The 15,368-nt window shown below is 34.0% G+C and overlaps 2 protein-coding genes across 2 annotated transcripts in view; one reads left to right on the top strand and one right to left on the bottom strand.

Annotated features, from left to right (window-relative positions):
- Window positions 1–15,368, bottom strand: part of LOC127707914 (annexin A5-like) — a 152,960-nt gene that overhangs the window by 75,623 nt on the left and 61,969 nt on the right. The gene's annotated exons all lie outside the window — the stretch shown is intronic.
- The window catches only part of LOC127707913 (annexin A7-like), a 37,844-nt gene that overhangs the window by 12,928 nt on the left and 9,548 nt on the right, over window positions 1–15,368 (top strand). Inside the window, exons 7-11 of the mRNA XM_052212673.1 lie at window positions 4,443–4,529; window positions 9,366–9,618; window positions 12,300–12,394; window positions 13,973–14,086; window positions 14,631–14,721. Coding sequence (XP_052068633.1) covers window positions 4,443–4,529; window positions 9,366–9,618; window positions 12,300–12,394; window positions 13,973–14,086; window positions 14,631–14,721 — 640 coding nt within the window. The remainder of the gene's footprint in view (window positions 1–4,442; window positions 4,530–9,365; window positions 9,619–12,299; window positions 12,395–13,972; window positions 14,087–14,630; window positions 14,722–15,368) is intronic.

The raw sequence follows: 15,368 nt of genomic DNA, 5'->3' as shown, positions 1-15,368 counted from the left end.
ATATCAAAATGAAATATAAATGGGGAGATACAAAAATCAACTTTAGTTGCTAAACATCCATGGGTTCAGGGGTCACCACACTAGAGAAGCTCCAGGGAGAAGTTTATGTTGCCCTCGATTTTCAGTAAAATTCCCCAATGTCGCTTCATGATTTTTGAAAAATTCTGCATCCAAATGCAAACGATCTGATATTCAAAGAAATAAAAAATATTTTATCTCTGAATTCAGAATTGAATTGTCCGCAATCATTTACCCCAACATTGAAATTGCAAGACAGGGTGTACTATACGCAATAAACAATAAAAAAACTTGATTTTGCAATGTTTGTTTAAATGTTTCGCCATCTTTGTTATTGAAATTGTAGAGGGCGCCCTTTTTTCTTTTCAAAACTCTTATCATTTACCTAATCCATATTAATAATGCAATTTTAATTTTGATATCTCACATTTACTGATAGATATCAAAATTTGATGCTTCATTAAAAATTTCTCATTTCTTTTCAAATGTTGCATAATGTAAACTGGAATCCACTTGTATTTAAACTATGTACACGGTTAAGTAGTGAGCCGGGAACCAGCACAACGATGTATAAACTACAAAACGTAGTCAGTTTTTCGTTAAGGATTTGGTGTAACAGACTGCTGCATGTGCTTTGTTTTAGCTAAAGGTCTTTAAACAATATTGTGATGAATACATTTAGTATTAATTTACTAAAGGACGGCACTATTTTACTTTCAAAGTCTTATATTTTTGTAAACTATTAAGTACGAATTTTCTGTCACATCTCACACTGTATTTGTTCTCGATTTACACGATACTTTTTCAATTTCCGTAATGATAAATACAACTTTTCCAATGTTACTTTTTGTTATTTTGTCATATATTAATACTTGTAAAGCATTCTAGAATCATTTGCATGCATTTTCAACGTCTACTTGATGATTGAAAATGGCCTTTTCCATGAAAATACCTCAAACAATCGCAACACAGAGTTTTCAACAAATGACAAAAACTTTTTTTTTTCTGAATTCCTATTAAAAATAATTTAAAGAACAAATATATATCTATTATGATCTTGGCAATGAAAGACAGTGAAACTGTATTAAAAGATATTTAAACTTACTTATCAATTAGTTATTATTTTTAAGTCTCCCAAACGAAGTTTGGGAAGACTTATTGTTTTTGCTCAGTTCTTCTTATTATTCTTCTTCTTCTTCTTCCGCCGCTTTTAAATTTGAACTTGTCCACACCCGTTCTCCAAAACCGCTTGTCAGATTAACTTAGGGTTTCACAATATGTTAGACTAACATGTCTAGTGGTGCAATCAGGGTTTTGTTTGTGCAATGGGTTTTATAAAGGGGTACTTTGAGGGGCAAAAAGAAAAGAGGGTTTTACTATAGAACCCTATGGGATTTTATTTTTAAAAATTTACAAATGAGTATAAATTGAAAACCGTTTGTGATAGACACAATCTTTTTAATTGAAAATGTTCTAAATGATAAAGCCCATTTAATACAGGTTTAGTCCCCAGGGGTCACCCCCACCCCCTGCCATTTAAAAAAGTTCTAATACCTTGTAAGTGGTCAAGATCCCCACCCCTAAACCATATATATTCTGGTTTGTCATACTAAGATGGTTTGAATGATATACAGGGTTGGTCCACAGGGGTCATCCCGACCCCCTGCCATTTGAGAAAGTTTTAATATCTTGTAAATGGTCGAGATCCCCACCCCTAAACCATATATATTCTGGTTTGTCATGATAAAGCACATCAAATGTAATACAGGGTTAGTCCCCAGGGGTCACCCCCACCCCATGCCATTTAAGAAAGTCCTAATATCTTGTAAGTGGTCAAGATCCCCACCCCTAAACCAATTATATTTTGGTTTGTCATGCTAAGATGGTTTGAATGATATACAGGGTTAGTCCCCAGGGGTCATCCCGACCCCCTGCCATTTGAGAAAGTTCTAATATCTTGTAAGTGGTCAAGATCCCCACCCCTAAACCATATATATTCTGGTATGTCATGCTAAGATGGTTTGAATGATATACAGGGTTAGTCCCCAGGGGTCATCCCGACCCCCTGCCATTTGAGAAATTTCTAATATCTTGTGAATGGTCGAGATCCACACCCCTAAACCTTATATATTCTGGTTTGTCATGATAAAGCACATCAAATGTAATACAGGGTTAGTCCCCTGGGGTCACCCCACCCCATGCCATTTAAGAAGGTTCTAATATCTTGTAAGTGGTCAAGATCCCCACCCCTAAACCATATATATTCTGGTTTGTCATGCTAAGATGGTTTGAATGATATACAGGGTTAGTCCCCAGGGGTCATCCCGACCCCCTGCCATTTGAGAAAGTGCTAATATCTTGTGAATGGTCGAGATCCCCACCCCTAAACTATATATATTCTGGTTTGTCATGATAAAGCACATCAAATGTAATACAGGGTAAGTCCCCAGGGGTCACCCCCACCCCATGCCATTTAAGAAAGTTCTAATATGTCGAGATCCCCACCCCTAAACCATATATATTCTGGTTTGTCATGCTAAGGTGGTTTGAATGATATACAGGGTTAGTCCCCAGGGGTCATCCCGACCCCCTGCCATTTGGGAAAGTTCTAATATCTTGTAAATGGTCGAGATCCCCACCCATAAACCATATATATTCTGGTTTGTCATGATAAAGCACATCAAATGAAATACAGGGTTAGTCCCCAGGGGTCACCCCCACCCCCTGCCATTTAAGAAAGTTCTAATATCTTGGAAGTGGTCAAGATCACCACCCCTAAACCATATATATTCTGGTTTGTCATGCTAAGATGGTTTGAATGATATACAGGGTTAGTCCCCAGGGGTCATCCCGACCCCCTGCCATTTGAGAAAGTTCTAATATCTTGTAAATGGTCGAGATCCCCACCCCTAAACCATATATATTCTGGTTTGTCATGCCAAGATGATTTGAATGATATACAGGGTTAGTCCCCAGGCGTCCCTTATGCATATAACTTTACTGGACCAAACCAATTTTCACTGGACTTTGCCCAATGTCAGGCGACCCTTTTGAATTACGAATTATGGTAGCTTCGTTTGGGAGACTTAGTAACAGCATCCTGTTACAATCATTTCTTGTTTTAAAGGGTTCTTGCTTTATTTAATGTATTAAATACAACTGTGAGCAATTCAAAACAGAGTTTTGTTTGAAAAATCTTTGAGATGCAGCAAAATTTGACCAATATCAAATCTTCAATTCATTCAGACCTACATGTAACTGCACAACCGTAGCACTTACGGTCCTTATGATAATTTTTGACAATTTGCATCCGTAGGTACAAAGGTAATTCACACCACAAGCATGGCAAGTCAAGTAAATACCACCTTAACAGTTGTCATGTAAAATGCTTTGAAAAATAACAAAAAGGTATAGATGCTTGAAAAATTTAATTCTTAAAATGTATTAATGCGATCCTTCAATTTTTCCTGAAGTCTCCCTGGTGGGGCTTCACTTCTCCTTGAAGTCTCCCTGTTGGGTCTTCACCTCTCCCTGTTTCGCTGCCAGGGAGAAGTCATTTCTCCCTATAATTCTGAAGTGTGGTGACCCCTGGGGTTACTGTCTGGTTGATGTACAACAGTACCAATTAGTATTGACATAGGGCAAAGGCTGAGGTTAATACTGGTTTTGGGTTTGTTAAAACTCTAGGTCTGGCTTTAATAGCTTAGTAATTGTAATCTTTGTTAATTATGGATATGATTTCTTATTAGCTAATTAGTATCCTGAAAAAAAATGAAAAAGAAAAAAAAATTAAAGGAAAAGGTAGTGAGTTCTTGCATTGTTAATCTTGAAATAAAAAGAATGGACAATTGATTTAAGCTATCAAGGTGTAATACCACCATTGATTTTCCCCTATTAGTCTTTGTTAAATTTGTACTTTTCAAAAAATTATGCAGAATTTATCTTTGTTTCAAGTAAAGAAATACTTGGCATGAGTAAAGTTTTATTCTGTCCAGTACTATAAAAAAAATTTCACCTAACATTTCATTGCATATAAGAAAATAACCATCACTGGAAGTTAACCAATCAAATTTTCCCCCTTTTTTAACCTGTGTACAAGCTTTTAGTAACCATGTAACCTCAAGTTTCCAAAATATTCTATAGAAACCCCAAATAAAGAAATAATGGTGCTTTGAAATACCCAAGATATATGTTAATGACTCAGAAATGTTTTACTGCAATGAAATGTAGGATCAATTACCTACAACTGTCAAATTCAAGGGAATATTTTTTTTCGACCTATTTTCGTATGCAACCGGATGTGACGTACTATGATTTAGTGGTATTACACCTCAAGAACAGTTAAATAGGTTATGGTAATTTTCTAAAAAAAATGAAGATTGTATGTCTGTATCATAAATTTATATTATTACTGTATTTAATAGGGAAGAAGGAGAAGGAGGAAGAAAAGGAGAGACGATGAGGAAGAGGAGGATGAAGAAGAGGATGAAGAAGATGAAGAAGAAGATAGTGTAAGTCAAATCTGTGAATGATATTAATGTCTGATATTCTTCTTAAGCATGAGTTTTGCACAAATTTAATTTGGTCCTGGGAAATTAGAAAAACTTAGGAAACTTCAAATCATATTAAGATAATTCTAGAACAGTATATGATATAACTTAGACCACTTCATTTGACCATAATTTGGACCAAAATCCAAATATACAGATATCTCCTGAATTTAAATTGTATTTATTGCTTTTGCTTGCAGTAACTGTTGTTGTATTAGATACAATATTTAATTATTTATCAATTGGTTTCCAGGGAAAATCAGTGAGTATAGCATGAATTGAACTATTCAGCTAGCAGATTATCCTTCCCATTGTTTTCCCCACAATGAAAGGAAGACACAAAAAAGTCGTGCATATCCAAATACTCAATGTAAAATTGAGTACCAAACGCACTGATACCTGCATAAAAAAAAGTTATATATGTATCTGAGTTTAGTGTGACGTCCATTTTTGCTGAACTAGTATACATTTATGTTTAGGGGTCAACTGAAGCCTGCCTCTGGGTTCGGGATTTTCTCGCTGTGTTTAAGACCCATTGGTGGCCTTAGACTGTTTTCTGCGCTTTGGTCGGGTTGTTGTCTCTTTGAAACAGTCCCCATTTCCATCAAGGCTTCCAAAACTGTCATATTAGCTGGACAAATATAAATTTATCGGACATTGTCCGACTGGGCCAAGCATTAAACGGACATCTTACATGGGATTGCCATTTCAACATTCATGTTATTAAAAAAAATCAACCATTGTGACTTGACCTTGTGCCTTAAACATCCACACTTTACCGTTTATAAAAGTGACAGTACTCTATAAACAAGCCCAACTTTAATCCCCTCTCATTACAATCAAGGTTAATTAAGTGTCTAACAGCTGAGATTTACCTGTGATCACCTGTGTCAGGTAAACTATTTGTACTGGACATCAATCGTTCTTTTTGGAAGTTATTTTTTTTATTAAAATTAAAAACATTCCTCGTTTAATTCTAACTACTTTATAGCAAACCAGATTTAGACTATCAGAAAAACGTATTTAAAACGATAAGATCATAATTTACAAAGGTGGTAAAAAAGTTTAACAGACAGAACCACATCGATTGAAATATTAGAAGTGTGCGTATGTGCACAAGTGTGATATTTATTATTTAATAATGCGTCCGAATTCATCCAAAATGATAAAAATGTCATTTATACCATTATCTTACGTTCATTTCAAGTATTGTTGTCTAGTAAATATCCGGTATTGGAAAACGTGTTTATCAAATAACTAAGCTGGTCCTCGACTGATTAATACACTTTGTTAGGTCTGTTGATATATGCCAATTCGAACCATGCACTATTAATGAAATTGTTAATGTCAAGAATGAAATTCATATAAAATTGAAAAAGTATGAAGTCTATGAAGTTTATCTTCCTTTAATAGTTTAATGGCTTTATCATATGGTGATGTTCATCTTTTGTTATGGGGTAACCTTTATAATCTAAAGGGATAAAAAACAGGATTGAAAAAAAATGTCCGGGTGGCTCAAATATTTTTTGGATGCCCTGGTTTCCATTCTCAAATTTATTTAATACTTACAGAAAACATTTATACTAAAATTTTTATCTTTAAGAAAAAATAATTTCTTTTCTCTTCTAGAAGATTTGTACACACACAGATTTTAGAATTTGAGTTTAAAACAAGTAGCTTCTAATGTTAAATGTTAAATCTTCTTTTCCACAAGACAAAACAAATGTATATATAGGTTTCCTGCATGATCAACCCTAATTTTGAGCTCTTATGTTTTTATTATACCCCGCTTTAAAAAAGTGGGGGTATACTGTTTTGCCTCTGTCTGTCCATCCGTCAGTCCGTCTGTCCCATGAATATTTTTCATTGCATCTTTCTCAGGAACTACATAACAAGGATTTCTGAAATTTGGTTTCAGGGTTTATATGAGTCGGCTATACCATGTGATGCGTTTTCAGATTCATCACTCAACAACTTCCTGTTTACTTAAGTTTTTTAGCGGGTGGGGGTATCATTAGTGAGCAGTAGCTCACAGATTCACTTGTTAGGATTTCATCACCATAAACTTTTCACCAACATATGAGTTGTTGTAACCACTTATTCATAATATCAAAATATGCAATATTTTAGGGTCTCAAAAAATTTAGACCTTCTGATCCTATAATTCTTTGGCAAGAAACCCTATTTTAAAAAACAAGATACTGCTTTTTGCAACTTCTACTACTTCATTGTAAGATATATGACTACTTCTTTATGTATATATGTTTAATTTACCATTGAAATAGTAGAACGAAAAGTATGAAGATAATCTTCTAGCTGAATGTGTCTATATACAGTGAATTTGCTAGCGCTCGTCATTTTCGTCAATTACGAAACGGTTTTCAAAATGACGAAAGTATTTCAAATCAATTTCGTCACTTAAATTTGGAAAGAGTAAAAATGTTTTCCCATGAAAATACTATAATTCTACCTGTCTTATTGTTTCTGACAAGTTTATGACCCTCAGCTAATTAACATATACAACAGGTGTTATAAGTTGTGATTATCGCCATCGGATGGGTCACTAATCCGTTAATTATTTATCAACCTCATAAATATTTTCCCCAGTAAAATCAGTCAGTCGGCATTTCAATTTCAATATTTATCAAACGAGCACAATTTGCAGTTCATTTGTCGTAGTTTCGTCATTTGAGTTTTCCCTTGGAAAGTTCGCATTTTAATTTCAATATTTCGTCATATTTGATATAACTTTTAATCCAAAACTTTCGACAATTTCGATTAAAAAGATAGAACTTTATTCATAACATTCAGAAATGTTTTCACCATTCAAACAGGTGCTTCCTTTACGATGAACTGGGCATGCGCGAAAGTATTCTTATGAATTTAAAGACACTAAAACGTAGAATACGAAATAATTAAGTATCAAACTAAACGAGAGAGACAAATATAGTTCTTATCTAGCAAATTCAATTTAAAAACTGATAATTTCCTGCCTTTTTTAAACACGAACCAATCTGTAGATGAATCCGGATTCATTCTGAATTTATTATTCACTAGTCACTTCCCGTTTTCATTTCATTTGGAAATCGAAAGTAAACGTGATCTAATTCATGATAAATTTACAATTTAAAGTCATTAGAATTGTTCCAATAAGGATTTGTACAAATCCTTGATTCCAACTTTATAGAATTAATTCTAAATATCGATTTAAAACGTTTTTAAGGATAATGAGTATGAATAATGCAGTGAAATAGTCATTACAAGTTCATTTATGCTGTGATTCCTGGTTTGAAAAAAAATGGATCCCAAATTTTGCTGATTAGGAATGTACCCTGAAACTAACTAATGTGAAATTGTGAACTAGATTTCTAGATCTTATATCCTAATCTTCGTACTAAAGTGCCACATCAGTCAAATCATGCAGGAACTGCCTAGTATGCCTAAGTCCTTCAAAGTCTGACAAAGATGTATAGATAGTAATATACATCCTAGGTCCCTTGCTGCTACCCAAAATAAGGTTGATTTTCATCCCGTGCAAAAGTGACATCCTAGCTTAAACCCTGTCTATATATATATGTAGCTGTTCTAATTTACGGTAGCTAAGAGTTAAGATTCGGTGTCATATTAGTTGTTTATTCCTGCATGGAAACAATTCATCAAATTTTACAGGACATTTTAAAAAATTTTTTATTTGTTTTGGAATTTGTTTTTAAATGGATTTCAGAAATCAAGGATTTTCCTGATAATTTGATTAAACTTAGTTGATTTCAATATTTTGGTTGAATTTGACAGGCATATATGCGCCTGGCTGTTGTTTTTATGATCAAATATCATTATCATTCATAATTGTTCAATGAAGGAAATACCTTAACTAAGCAATTGGTTCCTAAATGCTGTTGAACATCTTTAACCTGATCTTAAAATATTTCAAACAACACAGCTTGTTTTAAAGGTTGCATTTTTACTGAGCTGTATATCATTAATATTGTATTGTAATTTTTAGTTTTTTTCTTTTACTAAGCATTGCTTTTATTAATGAAATATTTAAAATTTCCCTTTTCTGTTATATTTGGTGTCAAGTTTTTAATGTAAATAAATATTATTGTGTTTGTATTTAAGTTTTATGCCAGGCACATAGCTAAAACCATGGTATTTATAAATTTATGACTTTGTTGAATGTTTAGTTTAAAATAATTGTTATACATAACAATTCATGAATTTGTTGCTGTTTTGTTTAATTGTTATGCATAAAAATTCTTGAGTTAATTGAATGTTAAGTTAAATTATGATGTATTATGAATTTATGGTAATTGAATTTGATTGTTTTTTTGTAACATTCATTTCATACATACTTCAAAGTCAACTGTCAAATCTAAATTTCTCGTCATTATCAAATACTATTAGTTAGAAACTTGAAATAGTGACCTTTTCCAACATCCCTACTTCTCAGAATAGACTGAATATTAATAGAAATTAATTTTCATTTGTGCTAAAGTGGGTAAGTACATAATTTCAAGATAGAAACTTGCCATCTGAAGACTTGGTTTCAATTCCCATATTTTCAATATGGACTGCACTCTGACGTCCTTCATCCCAACAAGTCCTAAAAAAGTGCATCAGATGTCAAAGCAATCTTGGACTAGTCAAGCTCAAAATCACATAGAGTGAGTCTAGACAGGTTATGAATAAAAACAGAAAAGGTATATATTTTATATTTTCCAAGCAGAAATCTGAGCATAAAACAAGAACATTTTGAAGAGTTTTAAGTTTTATTAATCATAGTCATTTTTGTTATAGGGACCCAGAGAAGAGGACATTAAGGAGAGAGTAAAGGCATTTTATATAGCCGAGTTATTGAGACGTATCGATAGATCTGGTACATTAGATGTCACAAGTGGAACAATAGTAGGATACCCCTACTATACAAAGGATGATCCTGTGTTAGAATTCAACACAAAGAAAAATGGATATGAATTTGATCCAGATAAACCACTAAAATGGGACCCAGAGCTTGATTGTGAATATTTGAGAGAAGCCCTCAAAGGATGGGGTAGGACTTTTAATATTCAATTAGAATATATAGAGATCCTCCTGGGACTCATTTAGGTTATCAATATGTCATGTTTTTTTCAAACACTTGGAGGGGATTTAATCCCTATACAGAAGTGTATACTTTTTTCATTGTACATTTGTAGACATTCATAAACTGTAAATATACAATTCCCAATCAGCTGCCATCTATTTTTAAGATTTTTTTTTCAAACACCAACACAGCAGACAAAGTGTAATTGTTTCTGTTAATGTATAAAAAAAAACTTGATTTGAAGGTTAATGCTTCTATGCAGATATTTTAAATATATAGTTATAAGGACTAATGAAATTTGTTAGTGGGCATTTGGGAAAAACTCAAAATGCAATTATTTTACTTTTTTCTGATAATAGGAATAGCAGGTCGTCTACTTTCACTTTATAATGGTATTGTTCGTATTGCAAACATTATGAGTTTGCCTCGCATTTATTTTAATGGTAGTTTGGTCAGGTTTCTGTTTTCAAAGATTTATATTATCACAATTATGCAAAGGATTTTCAATTTGTTAGGCAAGCATTTTTAAGTCTCCCAAACGAAGTTTGGGAAGACTTATTGTTTTTGCTCAGTTCTTATTATTATTATTATTCTTCTTCCTCTTCCTCTTCCTTTTCCGCCACTTTTAAATTTGAACTTGTCCGCACCCGTTCTCCAAAACCACTTGTCAGATAAACTTAGGGTTTCACAATATGTTAGACTAACATGTCTAGTGGTGCAATCAGGGTTTTGTTTGTGCAATGGGGTTTATAAAGGGGTACTTTGAGGGGCAAAAAGAAAAGAGGGTTTTACTATAGAACCCTATGGGATTTTATTTTTTTAAATTTTCAAATGATTATAAATTGAAAACCATTTGTAATAGACACAATCTTTTTAATTGAAAATGTTCTAAATGATAAAACCCATTAAATGAAATACAGAGTTAGTCCCCAGGGGTCACCCCCACCCCCTGCCATTTAAGAAAGTTCTAATACCTTGTAAGTGGTCAAGATCCCCACCCCTAAACCATATATATTCTGGTTTGTCATGCTAAGATGGTTTGAATGATATACAGGGTTAGTCCCCAGGGGTCATCCCGACCCCCTGCCATTTGAGAAAGTTCTAATATCTTGTAAATGGTCGAGATCCCCACCCCTAAACCATATATATTCTGGTTTGTCATGCTAAGATGGTTTGAATGATATACAGGGTGAGTCCCCAGGGGTCATCCCGACCCCCTGCCATTTGAGAAAGTTGTAATATCTTGTAAATGGTCGAGATCCCCACCCCTAAACCATATATATTCTGGTTTGTCATGATAAAGTACATGAAATGAAATACAGGGTTAGTCCCCAGGGGTCACCCCCACCCCATGCCATTTAAGAAAGTTCTAATATCTTGTAAGTGGTCAAGATCCCCACCCCTAAACCATATATATTCTGGCTTGTCATGCTAAGATGGTTTGAATGATATACAGGGTTAGTCCCCAGGGGTCATCCCGACCCCCTGCCATTTGAAAAAGTTGTAATATCTTGTAAATGGTCGAGATCCCCACCCCTAAACCATATATATTCTGGTTTGTCATGATAAAGCACATGAAATGAAATACAGGGTTAGTCGCCAGGGGTCACCCCCACCCCATGCCATTTAAGAAAGTTCTAATATCTTGTAAGTGGTAAGATCCCCACCCCTAAACCATATATATTCTGGTTTGTCATGCTAAGATGGTTTGAATGATATACAGGGTTAGTCCCTCGGGGTCATCCCAACCCCCTGCCATTTGAGAAAGTTCTAATATCTTGTAAATGGTCGAGATCCCCACCCCTAAACCATATATATTCTGGTTTGTCATGATAAAGCAAATAAAATGAAATACAGGGTGAGTCCCCAGGGGTCACCCCACCCTATGCCATTTAAGAAAGTTCTAATATCTTGTAAGTGGTCAAGATCCCCACCCCTAAACCATATATATTCTGGTTTGTCATGCTAAGATGGTTTGAATGATATACAGGGTTAGTCCCCAGGGGTCATCCCGACCCCCTGCCATTTGAGAAAGTTGTAATATCTTGTAAATGGTCGAGATCCCCACCCCTAAACCATATATATTCTTGTTTGTCATGATAAAGCAAATCAAATGAAATACAGGGTTAGTCCCCAGGGGTCACCCCCACCCTATGCCATTTAAGAAAGTTCTAATATCTTGTAAGTGGTCAAGATCCCCACCCCTAAACCATATATATTCTGGTTTGTCATGCTAAGATGGTTTGAATGATATACAGGGTTAGTCCCCAGGGATCATCCCGACCCCCTGCCATTTGAGAAAGTTGTAATATCTTGTAAATGGTCGAGATCCCCACCCCTAAACCATATATATTCTGGTTTGTCATGCCAATATGATTTGAATGATATACAGGGTTAGTCCCCAGGCATCACTAATGCATATAACTTTGCTGGACCAAACCAATTTTCACTAGACTTTGCCCAATGTCAGGCGACCCTGGGAATTACGAATTATGGGAGCTTCGTTTGGGAGACTTCGTAACAGCATCCTGTTACAATCATTTCTTGTTCAATTTGTTATGCAAGTGTATTTCAATTTGTTGGTTTACAATTTTCATTTTAATTTGTTGGTCTGCTGTTATCTGGAGCTCTGCACATGTGTATTACAGGTACAAATGAAGATGCCATCATCCATGTTATTACAACCAGATGTAATGCTCAGAGACAAGAACTGAAGAAAGCATTCAAAACATCGTACGGAAGGGTAAGACAGGACATTGTGAAAAGTAATGATTTGTATTCCCTTTTTATACAAATAATATAAATTCAGCTCTATTAAGTGAAAATCTGTCTTGTCAGGTCACCCTGTTTTTGTCCGGAAGTAGAAATACCTATGCATTTTGAACCTCAGTTCAAAGGTCACCTCAAGCTCTCTTATACAGTCAATTTTCTCTGGCCTGGAGGTTGAGCTTTATTTACAGGTTTTACTGCATTCAAATGGTTTATTAACAAACCAGATAATACATATGCCTGAAATAATTTCAGAGGAGAAGTTATGAAAAAAAATATATCTTCTCTTTCATTGTTTGTTCTTTATAAATGAATAGGCAGATAGATGCAGATTGAAATTATGCATTTTGAAATTGTCATATTTTTCCTAAAATATCATTATTACACAGTTTTTGTAAAATTAGATTTGAGTCACAGCAAGAGTCTAATATAGTTGTAAAAACATTTAACGGAGACTTCAAAGATATGCCATCAACAGATATGATCAATGAAACACTTTATAAATTTTGTGTGGCAGAAGTGTTTTCTGGATTTACCTTCAGGAACACTGAAACCCAAACATCTGAAAGCTAGGGATGTATAAATACATAGAAATGGACCATGAAAAGAATAGCCAAATTCATCAGAGGTCAATTTTGCCTAGTTGAGTTGAAATCTAAGTTTCTTTATAATTATACCCACGCTTTAAAAAAGTGGGGGTATACTGTTTTATTATACCCCCGCTTTAAAAAAGTGGGGGTATACTGTTTTACCTCTGTCTGTCCGTCCATCCATCCGTCAGTCTGTCAGTCAGTCCATCCGTCCCATGAAAATTTGTCGTTGCATTTTTCTCAGGAACTACAATACAAGGATTTCTGAAATTTGGTTTCAGGGTTTTTATAAGTCAGCTATACCGTGTGATGCGTTTTCAGATTCATCACTCAACAACTTCATGTTTACAGAACATTTGTATCATTTTACACATGATAGCCAAGTTGAAAATTTTCGGCACGGTTTTCTCAGGAACTACAATACAAGGATTTCTGAAATTTGGTTTCAGGGTTTATATAAGACGGCTATACCGTGTGATGGGTTTTCAGATTCATCACTCAACAACTTCCTGTTTACCGAAATACTTGTTTATTTAAGAAATGAATGCTTCTTTTTATTAAAGCATTGACCGAAGCACCTTTTGTATGAAGAGCGGAAGTGCTTCATACTAAAAATGTGCACCTCGATCAACACTTTTACAGCCTTATAAAATTATAAAAAAGCATTCAATTCTTATAATTAATTGTTATTGTTTTGCTATATGCACTCTTTTCACAGTCAGGGATAGCATGTGCAGTCATAGCTGAAATAGCTGAAATGAAATATAATATTGAAGTGTCTCACTATTGTTGTCAAATCAAAATTATGGATTCTAATGAATCATACATGTAATGTAATTATTGATTTATTAAAGAGGAATTTAAGAAAATTCTTAATAGTACAAAAAGAACATTTCCTTTGTGTCTTGAACCAGTATTTTTGTCAGATAAGCAGCTTTTCATTATGTTTTATATTTTTATAGGATTTGATCAAAGATTTGAAAGGAGATCTATCATTTAACTTTGAGACAGCAGTGTTAGCCTTATTTGTTCCACCTGCAGAGTATGATGCTTGGGCCATTAAGGAAGCTATTTATGTAAGGTTCTGCTTTATTCATATTGTGTGAGATAGGAGTCAAAGTCAATACACTTGATTTTTGCATACATTGGTAACGTTTTGATAAATGCATAGACAAAAATTTCTGGTTGGCATTGTATTAAAGATGTATCAGGGCTTTTCCAGATATGTTTAATTGGTCAAATATTATGAAATGAAAATTAATTTGTACCACCTGCAGACAATAAACCATAAAGTATGTAGAATGGAAGCAGCATATTTTTTAATGAAACATACACATTTGACATTTGAAATTCAATTGCAATTTTGATTTAAAAGCAAAGTCATCATTCAAAGAATAACAGACAATGACTAGAACAAGAAAAAAATACCCCTCCCACCCAAATAAATAGAAAATAAATTAGGATGTGTCGGAAGCTAAAATTGAGCAGCCAAAAACTCACAATGATCTCAGGTGCTTTAGAATGATAAGCAGTTCCTGTTCCACTGTTTTTTGTGACACCCACTTTGTTACTCGTAGTTTCTTTCTGTGAATATGTGCAATTTTTTTTATATTTTGACAGGGTCCAGGTACAGATGAAAGAGCTTTGATGGAAATACTTCTTACTAGAACCAACCCACAGATACAGGCAATCAGAGATTGTTATAATAATGGTAGAATACTTTAAAAAATGTTAAGAATAAAAAATAACAAATCTTATTAACTTCAATCTAATTAAAATTAATTCTCCGCACTCGCAAGGAGCGACCAAGCATAAAAAAGTTACCTAGTACGGGATTTAATTTTGATCAGATTCAATTAGCTAAAAGTATTTTTCAAATTTATTATTGTTTGTATAAATTGTCTGCCTCAATGCCCTATCTATGATAATAGAGGGGCATTATGTTTTCTGGTCTGCGTCAGTCCTTTATCTGTTCGTCCATCCCTAGTCAGGTCATTATTTGGTTGACGGTATATTACCATGAAGTTGTAATCAAATCAACTTGAAACTTGGTACATTTGTTCATTATGACAGGATCTTTTTAAAATATATCCAAAATTAGGATTTTTACTCAAATTTTGTAGTTCAATGAACATTGAAATGTGATAGTTTTTAAGGAGCATGGCATGTTGACCTATGGTCACATTTTCTTGTTTAGAAGATGACTAAAAATTTAATGTTTGGAGCAAGAATTTGTGTAAACTTCAACATTTCCCTTGCAAGTGAGAGATAAAAAAATTCCATAATTTTATTCAGTTAAGAAATTATTTTATGTTTATCCATTGAGCTTGTGTAGGTGTTTATAGAATCTCATACAGT

This window comes from Mytilus californianus, unplaced genomic scaffold, assembly GCF_021869535.1.
Source record: "Mytilus californianus isolate M0D057914Y unplaced genomic scaffold, xbMytCali1.0.p SCAF_7, whole genome shotgun sequence".
Taxonomy (NCBI): domain Eukaryota; kingdom Metazoa; phylum Mollusca; class Bivalvia; order Mytilida; family Mytilidae; genus Mytilus; species Mytilus californianus.
The sequence above is the reverse complement of the archived record's forward strand: the minus strand, read 5'-3'. Positions and strand labels throughout refer to the sequence as shown.